We start from the raw sequence: 21416 nt of genomic DNA, 5'->3' as shown, positions 1-21416 counted from the left end.
TGCTTACACAGAGAATAGAGTATGAAAGGGGTTATCTTTCATTTTGGGTCCTGCTTCTTTTCCTCACCCCTCACCTCCTGAAAGAGGTAAAGACATATTGCTGTTGTGGTGCTCTGCCCTGGGACCTGAGCCTATTCTCGTGGAGATCTCCTGCTGCTCCACTCTTTCTGTATAAGTATGCAAGCTCAGTTACCGAGCTCAAGCCATGTTCCTTGTTTCTGCCAAGAAGGTGGTGAAAGACCTCGTGAAACATTGCATTTGGCACATGGTCTGCCAGTTGTGCCAATTGCTTTACTTCATTTAGTAAAAAGAAGAAGGGAAAAAAAAGGTATAGATAGGAGCAGTATTTTGGCATTAGCCATAGGAGAAGTCATGCTGAAGGAGGTGTTTGGGAGTTAATGATGCATCAGGATTGATACTCCATTTCCAATGATCTGAAGAGAAGGCTTTGGAGAACCTGTGTGATGAGGATCTTAAAGTCACTTTCAGGCTAGCAGAGTATTGCAAGCAAATTGTCTTGTGGGCAGGAAAGAGCCCTAGGTGGAGATTAAGTCTGTAATTTAGTCCACTGGTTAATAGTGAAATGTCAGGGCGACTTCATTTTAAAAAGACTATCAAGATGTGAATCTTCTTCATCTTGATGAAACTACCCGAAATAGTGATTGGCACTGGCTGTGAGAAGTCAGTAAGTCGGCTTTCTAAACTCTTTCCTTCTTGGGAGAAGTTGATTTGGGGTGTTAGCATTGTGGGAGACATCCACTGGGCTCTCAACAGATTAGTATCTGATGAACAAACATTTTTTACACCTGTAATTTCAATACGACATGATTTCTCTTTCACTTTCTACCCCTCCCACCCTGTATTTCACTAAGTAAGTAGTATGCCAGAAGATGAGCTTTCTTTAGATATGTAAACAAGGAGCTGTGGTGCAAATTACAGAAGATTGCAAAGCCTTGATTTGGTTTTCTCTGTGCTGTGAGCAACGATTTAAGAATTGATACTCTCAGTTTTTTAACTGCGACTAAACAGCTGGTCTGTTGAGACTGATTATTTCACATTCCAGTGGTTGAGAGGCAGCATCAGATTATTCTTGCTGCTTGTGAATATCCTTATTTATCCTGTCTTCTACCGAGGATAATTTGCACTTTCATTTTCCCCCCTGTTCTCACCTTGTTTTGGCAGCTGATGAATAGGAACTCTTCCCTCTGTGTCAAATGTTTTATATAAGGTCCGTCAGGGGGACTGTAGGCACTACAAGTATGACCCTGCGTATTATTCTTTCAAATTCTAAGATGTTTTTCTACCTAGAAACTGCTGTTAGTAGGGAAAAATGTTAAAAAGTTTGAGGGTTGCAAAAAAAGAATCAGGGTTAGTTTCGGACCTGTATGTGGCAGAAGGGGAAATTGCGGGGGGTGGGGGGGGTGGGGGTGGAATTTTTCTCATTGGTCACAGTTGGTGCTCCGGCTGAATACAGGGATGTGTACATATGGAGTGAGCACATGTGCAGGCACTCATACAGAGAGAGCACATACACATACATAGGCCATACGTTCATTATTTTAGAAGGGGGTTTTTCCCCTCTTGCATTTTTCTCAAGTTTTTAACAGGGCTATTTTAATTGGGATTAAGTATCACTATGTAGGACAGTAACTAAGACACAAACTGTGTTTTCCTCCTTGCTCACTGTGTGTCAGCAACATTCCTTGTGCTCATCCTCCGCCTAGAAATGAGTTTCTTTTAACCTAGAGCCTGTTGTGAGGAAGAGAGGAGATTGCAGCATTCCTTCAGGCGTGGCGGGGCTGGGTTTCATTTACAATTTTTGTCCAGAGTTGCAACACAGTCTCTGTACTTACATGTATCAGGCTAAGCAGGCATGCAAACCTACAAATGAACTGAAAAAGCACCACAACAATCTTATACCTGTGCACACACATGCAAAAGTGCGCCTTCTGGCTTTCTTCTGAAGTTCAGTATTTATGCATGATTTACAGAAACGACATTCTTAGCTTGGTTCCTAGAAAAGACATATGTGCAGTGTTGGTAAGGTCAAATAATTTTGCTGCTTTCAGTGTGAAGTAACTTTGAAATATGTTTTAAAGATACAGGACTCAAGACGAAAAGATATGTGCAGATAGTACATAGGAAGAAAAAGTTTCCTGCCTTTTGCATGTCAAACAGTGAGACCTGGTTATAACACGTAAGAACTGCGTTTTCAGTGTTGCAATGGTCAGGTCTGCCCAAGTGTCTCACATGGTTCTAAAGTTCCTTTTTGGCATTCGATTATTGCAAATACCTAGTAAGATTTATTGCACTGCATGTTTTGTAAGTCAAAGAGTGTGTAAATACAAACAGGAAAAAAGAAAACAAAACAAACACCTTTATGGGCCCAGTAAAAAAGATGAATGAGGATTTCTGAGGTTACCGACGATTTTTCTCTGCTTCTTTAGCCACTCTCTCCTTTCTTGTTCTTTGTGGTTCTGTTATCTACAAAAACATTCAGATTAGTGTGTTAATTAGTTTATGTTAACCAGCAGAGGGCTTCCACCTCAAAGCAAACAGCCATATCCCTTCTGCAGTTTTCCTGGCATCCTCTTAATCAGAGAAATGAGAAGTAGAAAGACATTTATTTAGTTGTCTAGGGTACTTTCCTGCTGGCAGAATGGTCCTCAATTACATGTTAAGAAATGGTTTTTATACAGTGTGTTTTTAACTGGCTTCCAGTTGTTGGTAGTACAGCTGTCAGCATTTCCCTAGGAAACTTGAATGATCCAGTAGAAGTTTCTTGTGCTTCACTGAAACCTTGTATTTCTAAATTGGTAACATAACTGGCATGTTGCAGTTTCATGTGCATATTCAGGTGTTAAAAGTGATTTGAGCCCCTTCTTAATATGAACATAGCATACACTGAGTAAAGTAGTAGGAAAGAATATGTCGATCTCACAATTTAGATTAAAGCAATGTAAGTTGCATTTATAAGGTCTGAATTTGTTTAAACCCATGTATTCATTACAGAATGTTCAAGAGCAAAGAGTGATGTTCAAGAGCAAAGATATGTGAAGTAGAGACAGGGTATTACAGAAGCACACAGCTTTCCTGGGCGGTAGGAGCCTCCTGATGAGATGCAGCGGGTGGTTTCATTCGGAGCATCCTTCCTGTCAGCCGGGACAGCAGTTTGGAGCGGGTGGGTGCGTGGGGGAGTAAGAGTCCGTGCAGTGCAGGAGTAACAGGGCACTGAACGCTGGCTGACTTCTGTAGCACCTCTTGAGTTTCTCTCCCAGACCCTGCAAGTGACTTCTCGTGTTGATCAGAACTGTTACTGATCACCTTGATTCAGTGAACAGACGAGTGCCTGGGGAAAAAAAAGTAACCTCTTCTTACAACAGAAGACTCACTCCCTCCTCAGAAATTCAATACTTAGTCAGTTTTCACAGACTATCAACACTTGGGGCGTGTTGGCTAGCAGTTGTGAGTGGAGTACTTCCCTGAAGCCTCAGCTTTGGAGGGGAGGGGGTTAAGAGATTTTAAAAAGGATTTTGTGTTATTAAAGCAGAGCCCCACTGTTCAGGAGGACTGTGTGTAGGAATCGAGGCAGTGGCTACAGTTAGTGAGAGCTTTAGCAGAGCTGTCTCAGTTAGTGAGTTGTCGTGCCCGAGTCAAAGAGCACTGAAATTGTTAATTACATTTTAAGCAGAGATAATACAGCTTCCTACGAGCCAACTGCTAAAAGCTACGCCAGGTACAGACCACACTGTACGGCGTGGCACTGTAGCTGCCTCACACCTCTGGCGAACCGGGGCACCCCCCCGCGGCCCGCGGCCGGGCGCCTGGAGCCCTGCTGCCCCCTGCCGGCCCGCCCCCCCCCTGGCAGCGGCTCCCGCCGGTCCTGCCGAGGCACCCGGCACCAGCTGTTGCCGGTACTTGCCGTGCCCTTAGGCTGCAGGGCTGGCGAGTAGAGCTGCCTCCCAAACACTCGTCGTCTGAACTCATCAAAGTCCCCTTAGAATCCCTTAGATGGTACAGCCACGTAAAACCTGCGTGCTGGGAGAGCAGGTGTTATTCTATCAATAAACGTAAGATGCTTTATTTGGAGAATAGTTATCAGCTGCCGTGAGGTAAAACTCGGCTGCGTACAGACAAAGCTGCAACTTGGTACAGTTTGAGCCCTCTCCTATATCCCTTAGAATATCCATCGTGCTTTTACCCAGCAAAGCTCAGTAATTAAACCTGCTCCTTCAGTCAGTGCTTGCCTAACTCCTTGTGTACTTGGAAGCAGATTTTCTCTGAAATTTGGGGTTTATCTCAGTTCTGGGATTATGCTGATTAAGAGAAACAAAGGCCTGCAAATATCTTTGTACCCAGTTGAAGCAGGTAGGTATTATGTATGGTTTACTTGTCTGCTCTCTTGGCATCAAACTATTTTAGAGAAAACCAGCATTTGTTTCTGGGCAGTTCTGGTGTTCGTTTTGCCCCTTGTACAAGCATCTTACTTTTTTGCTAATGACCAAATTGTGTGAGCTCCCTTGCTCTGTTCCTCCCCCGCAGTCAGAGCGGTTTGGGTGGCTGGGCGGGAGTTACGTGCTCTATGTGCCGCTGGTGTTGGGGCGAGAACTAGGCCCAGGTTAGCCTAGTGCTTTATAGGAACTCTGCCCCTGGTTTTATGAAATTTCCTTACCAAGGTCAGTACATTAAATCAGAGAAAATATTGCCTGCCCTGATGCAGCGAATTCTTCTGGGGTACAGAAGTTGAAGGGAGAGAGGCTGGTAGCAGGTGCATCATGCAGACATGTCCAAAAACTTTTATTCTCTATGGTTGTCTGCAGTCTGATTTTGCTTATTTTTTAATATTTTTTCTTTCATGGACCTAATAAAATTGTAAACGTAAACAGGATGTTTGAAGCAGTTCATTTAGGTATGGTATGTTTTTAAATTGGAAAAAACCCCAAAGGGATAAAATGGGTAACAAAACAGAAAGGAAAATTTCATTTGTAATTAGGGCATTCAAAGGCTCTATAATGTTTGATAGAAGAAATTAACAGGCATTGCTTTTTGTGCGAGGCAGGGCTTACTTAAGTAGGTCGCCATGCTGGTAGCCAGGAGACCTACTTTCTTAGCTTTGCTGCTTATCTGTGCTGTGATCTTGCGCAAGCAACTCCATTTTTGATCCTTCTCCTTCTTTACTATTTTTTTCCCCTCACAGGTCCATTCACACTGGAAGGGAAAGACTTTCTCACTATGTGCTCTGCACAAAAAGGGGACAAACTCTTAACTGGAAGTTTGAGGCCCTGTTGTAATACCAAAATGCTCTCCATAGCTGCCTTGCTGTAAAAAAGCACGCAGGAATGTGGATTACTTTGCAGGCTTGCTATGTGGGCATTTTATAGGGTACCTGTATAAGAACAGGTACGTTGGAGATAAAGATCTCTGACAGACATGAGGTTCACAAGGTTTTTGATACCCACTGAAATTCCTACACATCACTGTGTGGAGAGGTGACCATGTGTAGTGGATCCGGTTGGTGTTGCGGCAGTTTCTGGGGTGGAGGGTCTCAGGGCTGCTGGGACACCCCGTGCTCTTTGCTGGCCGCAGCAAGAGCTGCCTAGGGAAGGGTTGGGTCTGCAGGCAAGGTGTTTTCAATGGGCTTTTGACGGTGCTTCATCCAGATGGCTTTATGGCTGGCTGGTGATGAGTTGTTACCACCTGAAGGAAAACACCCAGGAAGCCTGAGAGAGAGAGAGAGAGAGAGAGAGGTGTCCTCTCAGCTGTGGGAGCACAGGCTGCCCCAGGAAGCTATACTTGTGAATCACCCTTGTTACTGTCTGGTTGAGTCATCAGAAATGATAGACTAGGAAATGTAGGAATTAAATTAACATGTGAATTGTGCCAAAAACCACAGCCCAACCAAAACCGGAGCACATCTGCAGGGTTTTGGGGTTGGTTTTTTTCTTTCTGTTTTGTTGCTTTTTTTACACTGAACCCTCTTCCATGCAACAATTTTTTCGTTTGCTGGCCTTAGGGGAATGCAGTGGCAGTGAGCCATGTACATGTGCTTGCTTAACAACTTTTAGAGAATTCTTTGATGATCAGGTTGTGATAGATGGTAAAAACCCTGATGGCATAGGAGGCTATGCGTATTTGCTCTTGTTCACCTCTAAAAAAAAAAAAAAAAGGGGGGGGGGGTGGGAGGAACCAAGCTTTCTACTTCAAACCCTGGGTTTCTTCTCTGATTCCTTCATGGTTTTTTACTGAGATGGGCTTGTATTAGGTTAACCAAAAATAATGCCTTAATCTTTACATGTGTAACCTGGAAAATATGAAGCCTGTTTACTTGTATGATGACTTCATAAGGGAGAAAATAGGTTGGAAAATTAGCTAAGCTTATTAGAAGCGTACCTTATTTCTCTTAAATGACTTTGTACACAGTTTTACAAAATTAAATTTAATCTTCTAAAGTGGGTCAGATGCTAAAATTTCCAACTCCTTTGCCTTGGCGTTTGGCTACTGATTAAAGCATGGATTACCCTGCAATTCCATTGGTGTTAATGCCTCAATATATGTTGTTTTTCAAACAGTAATCGCTATTTTCTCTTGATCTTGGGAAATTTACTTCTGATCCACACATGCAACAATGTGAGCTGATATTACGCTTCTTGTCACCTACATATAAAAAGTATTCTGTTGTAATGACAGTATCGCGATGGATCTTTCCCTGCAGTGAAATATAATAATACCAAACTCTGAGCAAAGCGTTGCACCACTTTTTATTTACAGTAACAGTGGAAATGTTATGGTCAGTCACCTGCAGCAATGTTCTTGCCCTTGCATCATCAAGTTGTGACTCAGAACCATGATATAAAGGCAGAGCTCCAGACAGGTCAGGAAAATTCCTAAAATCAAATTGCTGCCAAGACTCTGGCCAGGTCTCTGGGATTTACTCTGGCATTCTGGGTTAACCTGAAAGGGTTTCCTTCTTGTTGGTTTCTCTTATCTTCTGTTTCTAGGTAGTACAGTGGCGAGATGACAACTGTGATTCTGCAGTTCCTACAAGGTTTTTTGTACATGTGGCTTTGTATAATTTAGCCAGTAATAGCTGTGGTAGTTTACAGTTCTCTGTACTTTGCAGTACTGGCAATTCCAAACGTTTGCACTTTCTCAAAAGAAGCAGTAAGTTGACTTAAAGCATGGTGTTTGATTCTTATATTAAATCCTGCCTATTTGAACATGGAGTGCCCCAAAATGTGTGTTTGGGTCTCTAGGGGTATGTCACCCCACATTCTCCCGATTTTCTTTTAAGCAAAAGGTCTAAAGAATAAAAACAAAGCAAATGCCCTGAACCCTACCCAAGTCTCTTGTCTCACCAGGTGTGGGGGGTGGTGTCTTTTTAAGACAAAACCCTCCAAAATAGAAGGACTTTCTGACATGGTGAGAAAAGCAAATGCTAGTAGTACATGCTCCCATTCACGCATCCCCTCAGCCCCACTGCACCACCACCACTGACTTTGGAAAGTGGTGGAAGAGCTGTGTATGTACATATGCATTACCTCGCCAGGCGAGCTCAATTTAAATGCGGCCTATTAAATTATTTACAGAAGACAGTTGGCCAACCCATTGTGCTGTGTTAGTAAGGAGCCAAAGGTCACTTTGGTGTGCCTGGTTGATTCATAGGGTAATCTGATACAGTATTTAGCTTTCTGCCTCCCAGTCAGTGGGTTAAACCTTATCCTCTTATTATGAGTCAGAGAACCATAAGTTTCAGAAAAAGCCAGGGCCTTTGTTTTTAATAGTTTTGAAGAGGCTGTGCAGCAGAATCCAGAGAGCTGCAAGAGCATCTGCCAGGGGGTTGAGGCGTGTTCTGCAATAGTGTAAATCTGACTGACAGCCTGGGAGCTGAAACACTGTACTCTTGTTTTCTTAAGCTGCTTTTCTTTTTGCTAATATCATCTGCAGCCATTAGGATGTTAAGGTATTAATGGTTATTCTTCAGATAGGTGGTACTTTTATAATTTTTTTTTTCTTCCTGAGTTCCTCTCTACCAGCATCTCCTTGAGGATTCACTGAGCTGATTGTATTGGGCATCTCATACATACAAGTCTATTCTTCTGCTGCAAGATACAAACTTGTGTGGTTTTGGTCAACTTGCATCTTGGTGACAAATCCCATTAAAACCCATTGGGATGCCTTGGTGTAGCCAACATCTGCCTGCTTTAAAATGCTGCTTATGCCTCTGCCGTTCCAGGAGGCTTACTCCCTCCTGGAAGCAGCACTGGTCTTGGCATGCAGGGCGAGCTACTGGGTTGCGGCAGCTTTCAGCGGTGCCTGACTTTTTAAAAACTTCACACCTTTCTCCAGCCACTAGTTTAAAGAGAAGATGGCAGAACAAAGCACAGCTGGGAGCGAAACCTGTTTTGTGAGCTGCAGTCACACCAGTGGGAGCCAGGTCACTAAAAGCGTCTTCTCATGCACAGATTTTGTCTGTGTCTTTGCACTTGCATATTTATTTTTTTTTAATGTACTACCAGGTACAGGGGCACTAATGTTTGCAGCACACTCTGTTCCAGGTGCTTGTGGTGTTTACCAGCTCCAGAATTTTATTTTCCTCTCTCCAAGTCTGCAGAGGTGCACAAGCGCTTTTGTATTTCTGCACGCAAGGTTCAGGAGTTTGTGCTGCCACCGAGCTGGCTGAGGAAAGGAGGAGTTTTGCTTCTGCGGTCGTGCTTTTAGGAGAGCGAGCCTATCGTATTTCACTCTAATCCTAAGCGATAGCCACGCAGTCTGTTTTATTGTTAGAAGAGCCTTTCCTGGAGCTCCTTCACCGGGCTTTTCACTAGGGGACAGCAGGGCAGCCAGAACGAGGAGGCAGAAGTGTGGTCAGTCCATCGTCCCTCCTGAGCTGTGCCATGCTGGGGTGTGATCTCTGCCTGCTCTGCCCCGTCCTGGGGTGTTTTTGATGAGACAGAAGAGAGGACTGAAGCGCGTGGACACTCCTGGGGAGCGATGCCAGGGAGAAGAGTGGAGATACAGTTTTTGCTGTTGAGTGAAGAATGGGGAAAACATGTGCCTTAGTGCTGTATTCTGCTCAGCCTTTGCATGCTTCTCTGAGCTGCTGCAAGGTGCCACTTTTTGCTGCTTTCCTCCCCTTTGTTTTCTTTGGCAGCTCCCTAAGTGCTGTATCAAAACAGCTTCAGGGGAGCTGCGCTGGCACGGTGACCTACCTCCACGCTGGTGCTGGTTTAAATGCAGCAAGAAGAAGCCTGGACAGAAGTCGGATTGAAATTGTTTAGCTTCCCACAAAAACAACTGAGAAAGGGGACAGGAACAGTTTCAGAAAGGTCTGTTTGGAACCGAGGCCAGTAGCTGTCTTGAAAGAAAATGAAAAAGGAGTGTGTTTCGAGATCTTTCAAACTCAAACAAAACCCAGGCTCCCTCTCGCGTGCTGTAAGCTGGATAAATTTCTCCTCCTTGTCAAGGCAGACAAAGAGATTGTTTCGCAGTGATGGTGAACTCTCCTCCATGTGTGTGCAGCAGGTAGACGAGGATGATGAGAACTGGACCTACAGGAGCCAGCAGAGAAAAGGTGACTCGCTTTCTGTTTAACCCTTGTGATGGCTGCTGCCGTGTCAGCCCACGTTTCGTGCTGTTGTCCAGCTGCTCGGGTCCCGCTGGGAGCCGGGAGCCGCAGGTGGGGTAGGAGGAGGAGGACAGCACAAAAGCCTAGGCGCAGCACCACCTTGCCAAGTTTTTCCCAGGTTAAAACTGTGAAAGCTTATAGTAATCAACAGGGGAAACCTTTAATTTCCCATCTGGGCAACATAAAGGTACTGACTGTGTGGTGTCTAGGTAAGTTTTGCTTATGCTTCTTGTAGCTGGTTGTCACCGATGGCAGATCCTTTGGGCAGGTGCTGCAGGTGTCTCTCTATGTGGTACCAAAGCCATTTTAAGATGCCACTTGTAACAGACAAGGTAGCTTTTTGCATGGCTGCCTCATGATCCTGCTGGAAAATTTTAAGTGTATTTTGTTTTATGAGGGCAGATTGAGAAGAGGTCCCAGATGCAAAACAAAAGAGATGGTGGGTTGGAGATGGGAATCGATCCACAGATAGGAGGAAGGACATCTAGGATGTGAGATAGGCAGCTCTGAATGAACCCTTGAAATACGCAAACCTGGAGTATATTTTATATGAGACTTCAAAAAAGTACTTCTATTTTTTGTGTTTGGTTTTGGGTTTTGTTTTTTTTTCCCCCTGAATGGAGTTTGTCAGGAATTTACTCAAGCATACCTCATGTTTACCATAAATCAAAATAAATTTCAGAAGTTTGCTTCTCTGAGATGGTGAGCTGCTGTTACCAGTGCATTTACTAGCTGGCAGGCAGTGAGGGGGTGTGGGGGGTGTGGTTCAAAATACTTGATAAAGTGATTTGATTGTAATTTCTCTAGTGCTGCCAGAGCACTAGTTTGTTAATGGGAAGTGTAAGGTTGACTCTGTTCTGCTGTAAGGTCACCTTTGTAAGAGCAGGCAGGCTCTCCAAGGGCATTTGAACTTGAAAGGGATTTTTATTTCTTTTCATTTCTGTGAGAAGTTAATAGCTATTTGTCCAGAATTTCGGTTCTGAGTCAGAATAAACTGTGGCTTTAGTAACTGGTTTGGATGCAGGAACACTAACACAGGATGTATGTGCTTGTGCTTTGCTCCCAGCACACTAGGAGACGATTTTAATCTGTGCTTTGAAGATTGTTTTTTAACCCCTTTTGCTGCTGAAAAGCTTCTAAAAAGGGAGTTTGCATTGGCAACCTGTGGCTAATTTTTACTTTTGATTGTTGGCATATTGATATTTTACAGCAATGTCAGATACACTTCTAATGCCTGTGGGATCTTATATGCTGTGGATCAAAAGAACTGCGTAGTCCTGCTGCTGGTCAGTGTGTAACTTCCGTAAAGTTTCTCATGCTGCCTTCCTTAGCCCACGCTCACGCCACAAGGCAGAGATGGGAAGGGAAGCTTTACTGATGGATTAATGGTGTATTAATTTTTCTGAGTGATTTACATAAAGAACCCATTGTACAGGCTGGAGGGGGAGGGCAGAATTCCTCCTGTAATTGGGCAGCAAGCTATGAAAGCCTCCCTGCCTGCCTATAGTGGAGATGACAATATGTCATTTTTGAAAGGAAGGTGGAGGTGGGTATAGATGATGCAGGTTTTATTTCCCCTTTGCAGGGTACAGTTTGACTCGACTTGTAAAATCTGCCTGGATCATAAATCTAACTGTGCACTTCTGTCTGACTGGGATCCTCTGCTTGGAGGGAGCTGACAAACTGGCAGGGCTTGCCAGGGCTGAAGGGAGTTTGGGTTATATACTGGGCAGGAGAAACTTGTCGTGGCTGCAAGTGTTTCACACAGGGCTTCAAGTCAGACTTGCACAGTGTTGGAACAGTTTGAGTATCGGTACCTGACTGAGTCATCATCTTGGATTTGTGTTCAAAGGCAAAACATGTCATAAATGAATACTTGTGTTCTCAAATTAGCTTGCTCCATTGGACCGTTGTGTTACTGCTTGCCAGCCTTTGTAAAACTGACGGCTCAAACCAATATTGTCTTTGGTGCTTGAGTTAACCGCATTGCTTAAAATTGACACAGACTGTAAAGAAATGAGATGCACAGCAGGCTGGAAGGATGGCTAGTTTTACACAGAAAACTAAACTTTATTTTAAAGTAGCTGAAAAACTTAAAATTTAATCTTTCAAATTAATTTTGCCTCCAGTTAGTCCTCAGGTGAATTGGTATAAAGGAGAGCCTGACAAATCTCAGGGTATCTTTCTACCTTTTTTCACCTAACTGCATGTGTAAAGGCAGGAGTGTTAACAGAAATGGGAAATGAAGGAATTGTTGTTTTTTGTTCTGAGCTGCTTCTCTTCCTGTCTTTTTAAACCTCTTATTCTTTTGCCGCTTCATTGCTCTTCCCGTCTCATATTGCATTCCCACGAGGCTGCTAGGTGACAGGCACAAGGCAGCATGTGTTGTGGTGTTTCACTAGCAAAGTGGCTAATCTGCATTGGCTGCAAATGGGAACCAGCAAACAGCAGCGAGATTGGTTGGATTTGCGAGTTTCAAACGAGCAGGAAAGACAAAAAGTAAATGCTAACTAGGATCCGGGGGCACACCCTGACGTCCTGGGCAGCTGAGCTCTCTGTTTGTGTGGAAGTCAAATCTGGGGCTGCTCATTCGCTCTTCATTTTTAAAAAGGTACACAGTAGTGCGGAGTGTTTTGGAACAGGTGGTGCTACTTAGACTTCACATCAGATAAAGCAGTTACTGAAAGAGACAGTAAAAGTTGATAATAAAATAAAGGTTTGCTTGAAACATTTTTTGCTCAGCCCTCTTCCTCCCCAGTCAGCTGAAGGACCTTTGAAATGGGAGCACACTAACTCCCATGTTTCTCATCTTTAACCTGAATTTTTAGTTCAGATTTCTTACTTTTTGGGGTAGCAGAAGTTTCCTTTACTCTGGAGCATGTGTGGGGAAGAAATTTTATTTTTTTTATTCCCTACACATGCTCCAAGTGTCCTTTTTCTCTTGTGTAGGCACTCCTTTATCCCTTTCTGTTACAGATGCTCCTGGAGGTTGCTCCAAGAGGAGAGGACAGGCCAGCGTGGCTGGAGGTGGTCTGAATTCATCTGGCTTGTTAGGGACTGAGCCTGTAGAGCTGACTGTGCTTCATGCGGCTGTATGTGGGGTGATGGTGCCTGGGCACCTTTGCCAAGGGGTGCTGCTGACTGGGGTTGCCCATCTCATGAAAGCCACCAGAGTGGCAGACGCCAGCCTTCTGGATCATGTAGCTGCTCTGCCATTACCTTGGTCAACAGAGCTGGCTTGTTCTTCTGAGCAGGGTCCTGTGGGTTCAAGAGGCAGCTTTGTGAGCACTCCATAACTTCTATGCATGAGGGATAAACAGTCTGGTTTCTCTCTCACAGAAGATACCTGTGCGGTGACACCCACTGCTGGTACAGCTGCTTTGAAGAGGCAGGTGTAGGACCTCTCAGATTCTGGTTTTTGCCCAAGGTTTTTTTTGGTAGACATTCTAGTATTCATCTGCTTTGCTCCTCTAATGGCATAACTCACTTCTGGTATGCTCAGTGGGAGCCCGGAGAACAACTTGATTTTTTTGCAGTGCCTGAGCCTAAAATTCCCACCAGAAGTCAGGCTGGTTTGCTTACTTGTGGTTCCTGGAAAACCGAGCAGGTCCTGGTTTGGGGTCTGTTCCCTGTGTCTTGGTGCGTTTCTATCTGTGCTGGAGGTGCAGTGGCAGGTGTGTGAAATGGGCAGGGGGGGTGCTGCTCCTGCCCCCAGGTGTTTTCAGACTGAAGCTCAGAGTGTTTTTTCCTTTAAATAACACATTGTGGAAAAAACACTGACAGAGTTATTTGAATCTGAAGTGAAGGTGCTTGTGTGCATTGCAAAGCGTTTATGATACGTGGAAGTATGTAACAGTCATTCATGTGGGCCTGTGCTGTTTACCGTGAGTATGACATAGCAAGTTAACTTGGAGTGAGGTAACACGTGAGTCAGTTTATGGTACAGATCTCACCATATTTACTTTGACTTTGCAGAAAAGGAAATGAGTCACATTTCAGCATCAGAACATCTTACGGAGTTTTGCTGACTTTTTTTTTTTTCCCCTCACCTCTCTTCCTTCCCATCGGTTTTGAGGGTTGGAAGAGGAGAGCTTGTGACAGCAGCTCTGAGCAGTGCTGCCTTCACGGCTCATCTTGCTGATCTCCCCACCATACTGGCAGGGATGCAGAGAAGGGAAGATGTTTCTCTGAGGTGGTTAAATACGCCTGAGCCAGTGACCTTATTTCTCTTATTTCCTTCTAACGGTGATCTTCAGGCCAGGTGTTGAAGAAGCACATTTAGCAGTCAGGACTGGCTGCGGGTGGCAATGCATCAAAAGAAGCTGTTGCCCAATGGGGAGGTTGACCCCCTCTCCCCCCAGCTCCTGTCTCTGCTTATTGCTCTGATTTTTTTTAGCCACTGTCCCTGCAGCCTTTCTGTATCACGAGAAAGTCAAAAGCCTTGGCTGTTTTTTACTGAGGACTTTACTACCTGGAAAACTTACTTGAGTCTTTCGTCAGAGATGTTCAAAAAGTGGCAGCCACTGGCTTTCTGCTGTATGCTGGGCAAGTCTCAGCCCTTAATATAAAAGCGTGTGGAATACCCATTTTTTCCTTGCAAAAACAGTCTAAATGTGGAACTTGCTTTTAATGCTAAAAGTCCTCTAAATTCATGAGTAACTACTTGTCCTTTTGTGTCCTTGTGGCATGTCTGTTGGAGGTAATCCTGACATCCTGATGACAACTTTTACCAAAGCTGCCAGTTAACTTCATAACCACCCGCTGCATATCACGGTTTGAGAACGTCATGCTTATCAAGGGGTTAAATTTCCACCAGCTTAACAATTAATATCTTCTGTCACAGTAGCAATTATGGCACTGCCTTATTATGTCAGTAAAAATGATGGTCTTCAGCTATGCCTATACTACCAGTGGTTGGTTTAAACGTATATGGCCTAAGTTTTATACTGTCAGATGAGTTTTTCTTCACATTCCAGAGGCACTCTGCACTCAAGACCTTCAGTTTTTCTAATACTGAGGAGTTTGTATTTTCAGTAGAAACTCAGTGTAAGGATGTGCAGCTCTGACATTGTCTAACCACAGTGTCAGAGCATCAGCTTGGTCTTTTTCTAAAGTCCAAATGAATTTTAAATGTTGGGTTTTTTTAAGTCATGAACACAGTTCACAAGGGGGTTTCAGGGACAGATGTAATCACTTTTTTTAGTAATGAGATATAAAAGTACCAAGAACTAGTAAGTTCCCTTAAGCAAGATTACTTGAATCCAGACTTGCTGTTGCTATTCTAATGCAAAATCATTTAACAGGGCTTTTTTTCTGTATGTTTTGCACAAGATCCCCTGTTCAAGGGGGGAAAAAGTCATTTAAGTTACTACACAGATAAGGGCCCATAAACCCAAAGGGAGCTGTTAGCATTTGTGGAAGCAGTAATATGTGATGGATTGTAGTGTTGGGGCATGTGTGTCTTTGAAAAAGATTCTTGAAGCTTTGGGCAAATCCATAAATAATCAGTTATGGAAACCTCAAAAAGCATTTTTGTAAGAGACTGGAATAACTCCAAGACAAATATTGTATGTTTTATACACCTTTTTGTGGAAGACTTTTTTTTAAAAAAAAAACCCTAATGTTTTATAGACATGCAGTTTTGTATATATGAGCACACATGTACAAGTCTAAGTATTTAAGTGGAAAAAGTAACGAGAGATTTGATACAAAGGCCAATTTTCTGTCTTATACTTTTTCCTTTTACATGTTGTAGGTTCTGTATGCAAAGATAAAATTGGATATAGTTATATGCATTTGTAACAATTTGCCTTTATGGTCAAGTTGGCATCTTAATATTTGTGGTTGAAGCCGTTGGATATTGTGCTTTTATGGAAGCAGTCCTCAGCTGGGAGCAGAGATACTACTTAAATTACTGAGGCATGTACTATTTGTCTTAGCATGTTTGTATCCTGGCACAGCAGAGGGTTCTGTAAAACTTTCATGATATACAGTGGCAACTGAAACTTCTCATGCTGGTAAAACAGCTGGAGACAGTAGAACATCCTGCGTTTAACTACAACTTGAAGTAGCAACTTTTGTATGCTTGTACATAAATGCAAATTTAATCAAAACTTTGCCTTCTTTCCCATGTCTTCTGGTAAATATTGCCACAGATAAGAATTTGAAAGTGGGTTTGCTAAGCAAAAATTTACAGAAACAAATTAAGTAAGAAATGTTGATATGTATCACACAATCATTTGTTCAGACCCACATCCCTACTTTTGCTTTATCAGAAAAACATGGATCCAGCCATCATTGCTATTCGTTCTATAAAATCCTTGCCAAATTTCAATCCTTAGCTATTTTTGTAGTAGAAATAACTTTTAAAAAAAGAAAATGTTCTTTCTCATCTGATCTAAATCTCTCAGGTGAAAATAGAAAGAAATAAAAATAACTTGCTATGACCTTAAACATTTGCTGCAGTCCTTCCCTTTTTCCCAGCTGCTATCCCAGTGTGTTTGTTCCCCTCCAGGAAGCAATGACGGGGGGACTACAGTCTGTGTTAAAGGACATTTCTGAATAGATTTTTTTTACAGACAGTTGTGGCTGGTTTCACTGTCTATATGCTGTCTATAACTTCTCACTAATGTAAGTTTACAGTGTTGAAGGGTCTTAATCCCTCAGGGGATTGTGGAATTTTTTTGTTATGATGAAGGAGTTGAAGGGAAGAGCACACTTGTACAGTGTTACTGCAGGGAATTAACATGTTAGAGCTGCTGTCTCAGAAGTGTGCTTTTGTTAGGTGAAGGGGAATTTGAGAGCCGTGAAGCTCCCTGAGTAGCTTGCCGGTTCCTTCTGGGCAGCTCTTGTGCTACTGTGAAGTAAGACCCTGACTGTTTTTACCTTCTGTAGTGCACCTCGAATCTCACTTGTAGGGTAGCTCCAGTAGGAGTTTTCTTGGCTGGTCACTGTAGAAGACTACAGTCTTGGGAAATGCAAACAAATCGGGTGGTACCTGACTTAACTGTGCGTTTCCAAAGTTAAAAGGACATCGCAACCCAGTTTGTCTTGCAATTTATAAGCTTGACTTGATGCTTGGATTAGCACCGCAGCTAGAGCAGCGCTCTTCACAGAATAGCGTGTCCTTTGCTTGCTTCTCTGCAGCGACACAGAAACCCACAGGGTGCTGTGATCTTCCTTCTGAGAGTGTATTTTTTTACTGTTATGAATGGTTTCAAGTTCTATTTCATGATGTATATATACTTTTATACACTTTATATACTTTTTCTTGTTCCCAGGATACATCTTGTTCCCTCCCAAGTCCAGCTAAGTCTTAGGCTGAAAACTTGGGGCAAATGTTTCCCCCTCAGTAGAGGGTCAAAACCAATATGTACAAGCTGATGTACTCTTAGCTCACTTGTATTTTATGGTGCAGGCTGGATGTTTTCCAGTGAGACATTGTAGGTGCTGTTTGAGCTGAAACAGCACGCTGCATGTGCTTTCCTACACGCTGCTCATCAGGTAAGAGAATACGTGAAAATTTCTGTTTCCATGCAGTTGTTAGCCAACTGTTTTGTGAATTGTACCCTAAAATTGAGGGGACCTTTGTCTCTGACATGGTCATAGCTCACCATTCTGGCAGGACATTGCAAATATTGCAGCTACTTGTTTTTCTTCAATCTCCATTACAAATGAAAAGAAATTGAAGTTAAAGGTTAAAAGTGTGTTTTAAGGACTAAGGTTAAATGACTTTTGCAAGAGTGTAGTTAGCTTCTATTACAATATTTGGAACAAGTAAAAAAGGGTGGATTTGACAGTTTGTAATTTAAACTGTGAAATATGTTTTCTTCTTGTCTTTTAGCTGCAGAATCTCAATAAAAGTAAAGAAATTAAACTCTAGGTTTTCCGTCCACCTGTTTTTTTGCTGATGCTTACCTGTTAATTTATCTACTAGCCTTTTCTTCCCACTTGTAGGTAGAAATCTCTTTGTTTTCTTTTTCTGGCAAATTGAACTGGAAACTGCTCTGCCCTTATGTGTAGCTATTTGTTCTAAAGCCTGAACTGATCTGTTAAAATGTAAGGCTTAGGTGCTTATGATGTCTATGCAAGGTGTATTTTCAGCATGTGAGCTTGTAGGTTAGACACATAAGAGTATGGCCTATGTTTCATCCCAAGGAAAGTTAGTTAATATGTACACCCTCTGCTCCTTCTAGAGCTTGCCTTAAATATATGGCATGGCAGCTTCGTCTTGGCACTTACCTCCCCGAAGCAGATGGATTCTGTGGACATTGAGTCTCAATGAACTTGCAGTGTACCAAAGGCAGACATGAGCTGTGAATTAAATGCACTGCGACTGGTGTACCACTTGCCCATTCACTCAAAACGAAAAGATGTGAGAAGTGCCTAGAAGGCTTTTGGTAAAGTTGCTCAGAAGTTGTCAAATTAAACACTGAGGCAAAGGGGTTGCTAGGACTGTGTATTGCTTGAGCGTAGCTCATGGAAATGTTAAATAGAAGTTATCCCTGGTCGCAGTTACTCCACAGTAACATAGGTCCATAATAAAAGTGCACGTGCATGTGTGTGTATGTGTACTGGAAGGGAGGTGGCAGGCAGAGACACGACCCCTCTTCTCATTTCTCACATGCACTGTGGGCCATGTCCATTAACTGTGGTACAAGAAGCCGTGATTGCCAGTTGGCAGCTCTGGTTTGACAGGGATGGCTGCTGGAGAGAGGCACGGCTTCTTCTCCCGGGAACAGCACCTGCCTGCCAGGCACCACACGCATGGGTGCGCACAGCACATCCCTGTTGGTCGGGTCTCATCAGACCTGCTCCCCTTGCCTCCTGCCTCTCTTTCCTTTTGCTTGCTTGCATGTGTGAATTTTCTTACTTTCCTGTGGCTTTGTTTTATTTTGCAGGTGTTTGCTCCCTAATTCAGCGGGGATGCTCACGGTTTACTTATTTGGCTTAATACTCTGAATTAGTACTTTGGCTTAATACTCTTGTAGGCATCTCACTAGTGACTGTAATAATTAAAGAGGGACCTGTGGAAAAAAAGGAGTCTCTTAATTTTGGTTCTGTCATTCATGCCTAATTTCCATGCCTGACATAGGTATAGAAACTAATGAATAGTGGGGCTGTTGCGTTTTAGAAACCGAAATCTGTTTGTACTTGCTTGTAATTTCCATGGAGTCTTTTGTATACATTTTCCTCCCTTGTAGTCAAGACTGCTGAAGAGCTCTGATGAGTAAGGGTGACTGATTACAGCATACTGTACTCTTACATGGAAACCTTCATTCAGGAGTTATGAACTCAGTTTTATTAACCTTGAGTAATGCATATAATGCCATATATGATAAATATGGCATTTTCATTTCAGAATGAAAATGAGGTCATTGTGACATGCAGTGGCAGAATTGGGTATGAAATTATATGTTTGACTTGTAGCCAACCTGACCAGCTTTTTCAGAGGGAGAAGACCTTCTGTGCTCAGCAGCACAACTCCTTTCCACTGGGCTGCTGGCTGGCTATGACAGTGGAACTGGACCAACGCTGAGGGGGCTGCAGCTCCTCCAGTTTCCAGCAGATTATGATTCAGCTGGGACTGTGAGGAAGGCAACAAATCTATTAATATAATCAGGTCAAATGAGAACTCATTTTGTTCTCTCCGCTCTGTGCTGACACTTCACACACATGTGCTGGAGCCCCAGTGAATAGGCAGTTGCATTTCTACCCCAGGGATGAGTGATGGCAGAAAACGCCTCGGGGCTGGCTTGGGTCTGTAGCGAGGAAAGTGCTGGAACAGGTGGAGATTGAGGAATATTTCCCATTACAACACACAGGTGAAGCTGTAATAAGCTACAAACGGTTCTGTCACCCTGCTCCGCATACCGTTACTGATGAGAGTGCTGGTTCTGTTTGCTACCCAAGGACAACGAATACCCAAGTGCCAGTTCTTGTCATTCATTTTCAAGGACTTGGATGTATTTTGGCCCATAGCTCTAAATCAAAGGAGAACTGCTTAAAGTGCTGCAGGTTTTAGCTCAGTATTTCACTGAACTATTTCTGGTCCGTTAGGTAAGCATTTTGATGATGTGAATGAAGATGGTTCCCCAGCTAGTACTGATGGTGTGCCTGCATGCTTGTACCCCTTAAGTCAGAAGAGAAACTGATTTTTCTGTTGGCTTCTTTTTATTTGTCTGGTGTGTTTCAGCCTTGGAAAGTTTTTCAGTAAAAGACCATTGCTCTGTATTTGGTGACAATGTGCTGTAATCGTGCATATTTCAGGAACCAGCCTCCTTGTAGGATGGTGCCTAATGGTACGGTTGTCTTTGGATGCCAGGATGATAGTGGGGTAATTCAGGTGTCCTTACTGCTGCCCATGACTTTGATATTCCAGGTTACCCAGAGGCAGCCTCAGAGCACTCCTCAGTGGCTTGTTGGTACCAGTGCTGGTGAAATACTGACGGTGTCAGGCTGAAGGAGCAAGCCCATGTCAACCTGTGGTACACCTGTGGTGATTTTCTAGAGCGGTGCACAGGTGGCTGGACAAATGAAAGTGCTTGCGGGGGGCTTTTTGGTTTGTTTTAATAGTAAACATCGATAAAGCCCTGTGGCATCCATTAATCAAAGATAATTTGACACTCAAACCCTGCATAACAATAATTTTTTTTATTTAGGAGCAGGTCTTTTAGCAGCAAATTGAAATTATTGGATTGCCTGTTGTTTTTCCAGGCTTTTCTTCAGAATTTCTATTCCAGCCTCTTTTTAAATTTAGGACTGTTAGTTACTGTTTTGGTGTAATTAGATTTCTCCTTGTCATATGGTTAGCCTCTGTGCACTTTCGTCCTCCCCGCACAAACAGGAATGTTCTCTTTGTTCAACTTCTGCAGCAAAGAAATTCCTGAATGAATTTGGAGAAGTTGGTTACAGATTCCTTTATTGACCTGCAGCAGCTCTTAAAAAGATTTTGCCCTCTCTGTGCCCTTTGTCTGAAGAGTAAGGCAAACAAAAGATAAGGCAAACTAATTCATGACTTCATTGTATTTGTTTTCTTTCTCACTTATGGCAGTAGACAGCCCATTCCTAAAACAATTTATTTTATTAATTTTAATGCCAAGCACTTTGCACCTGCAGACATTGCTGGGTTTATTACAGAAGAACTTTTGTTTGTAATAATCAGAAAACATAATGCAGTTCAACAAATGCTGTGTGTAGTATCTAATTGAAGACTCTGCCAGTATAACTATAGCTAGGGTGGGAATAGAAATAAAGTTGTTTCATTGAAAATTGTCTCTCGGTGAAAAGAACCAGACACATAGATAAAGGATTATGACATTGACTCCTTATTTACATATGACTAAAGTGGAACTGTCCCTCCTTAAAGTAAGAGGTCAGTGCTTTGGTCTTAGTTCTCTAAGAAAACATTTTCAAATGGTTTCAGAGGGTTTACTGGAAGAAGGTTGTTTAACAAATCAGTTTTAATTATGGGCAATTTTTTTTTTAAAATGTTTATATTGGTTTATATTCATCCCTGTTGCTTAAAAGTGCTTAAAATTATTTTTCTTCATTTTAATATTTGGGAAATTCTTTTTCTCATGACAGTCTTGAAACGTGTGAATCTGGGAGTACATGAGTAGCTCTGTATTCATTGTTTCACTGATAGTTTGAGGTCCATTCACAAGTCACCTGCCTGCATTACTTTTTGCAGGACAGGACACATCCTTTGACCCCTTGCTATGGTGAATATTTATCAATTTGAGTTACTTGAATCGATCACAGGGTTATTCTAATTAATCACAGTGGATTC

The 21416-nt window shown here is 42.8% G+C and overlaps 1 protein-coding gene across 7 annotated transcripts in view; it reads left to right on the top strand.

Annotated features, from left to right (window-relative positions):
- The window catches only part of NHSL1 (NHS like 1), a 181678-nt gene that overhangs the window by 67220 nt on the left and 93042 nt on the right, over positions 1-21416 (top strand). For 3 of the 7 annotated variants that reach the window (XM_074896423.1, XM_074896422.1, XM_074896418.1), the window contains exon 1: positions 9334-9571. The exons of 2 other annotated variants lie outside the window; for them this stretch is intronic. In XM_074896423.1, coding sequence (XP_074752524.1) covers positions 9367-9571 — 205 coding nt within the window. In that variant the 5' untranslated portion in view covers positions 9334-9366. Of the gene's footprint in view, positions 1-9330; positions 9572-21416 lie in introns of those variants that run through there. 2 more of the 7 variants (XM_074896428.1, XM_074896426.1) reach the window with 2 other exon arrangements.

Source organism: Athene noctua, chromosome 1, assembly GCF_965140245.1.
Source record: "Athene noctua chromosome 1, bAthNoc1.hap1.1, whole genome shotgun sequence".
Classification (NCBI taxonomy): domain Eukaryota; kingdom Metazoa; phylum Chordata; class Aves; order Strigiformes; family Strigidae; genus Athene; species Athene noctua.
The sequence above is the reverse complement of the archived record's forward strand: the minus strand, read 5'-3'. Positions and strand labels throughout refer to the sequence as shown.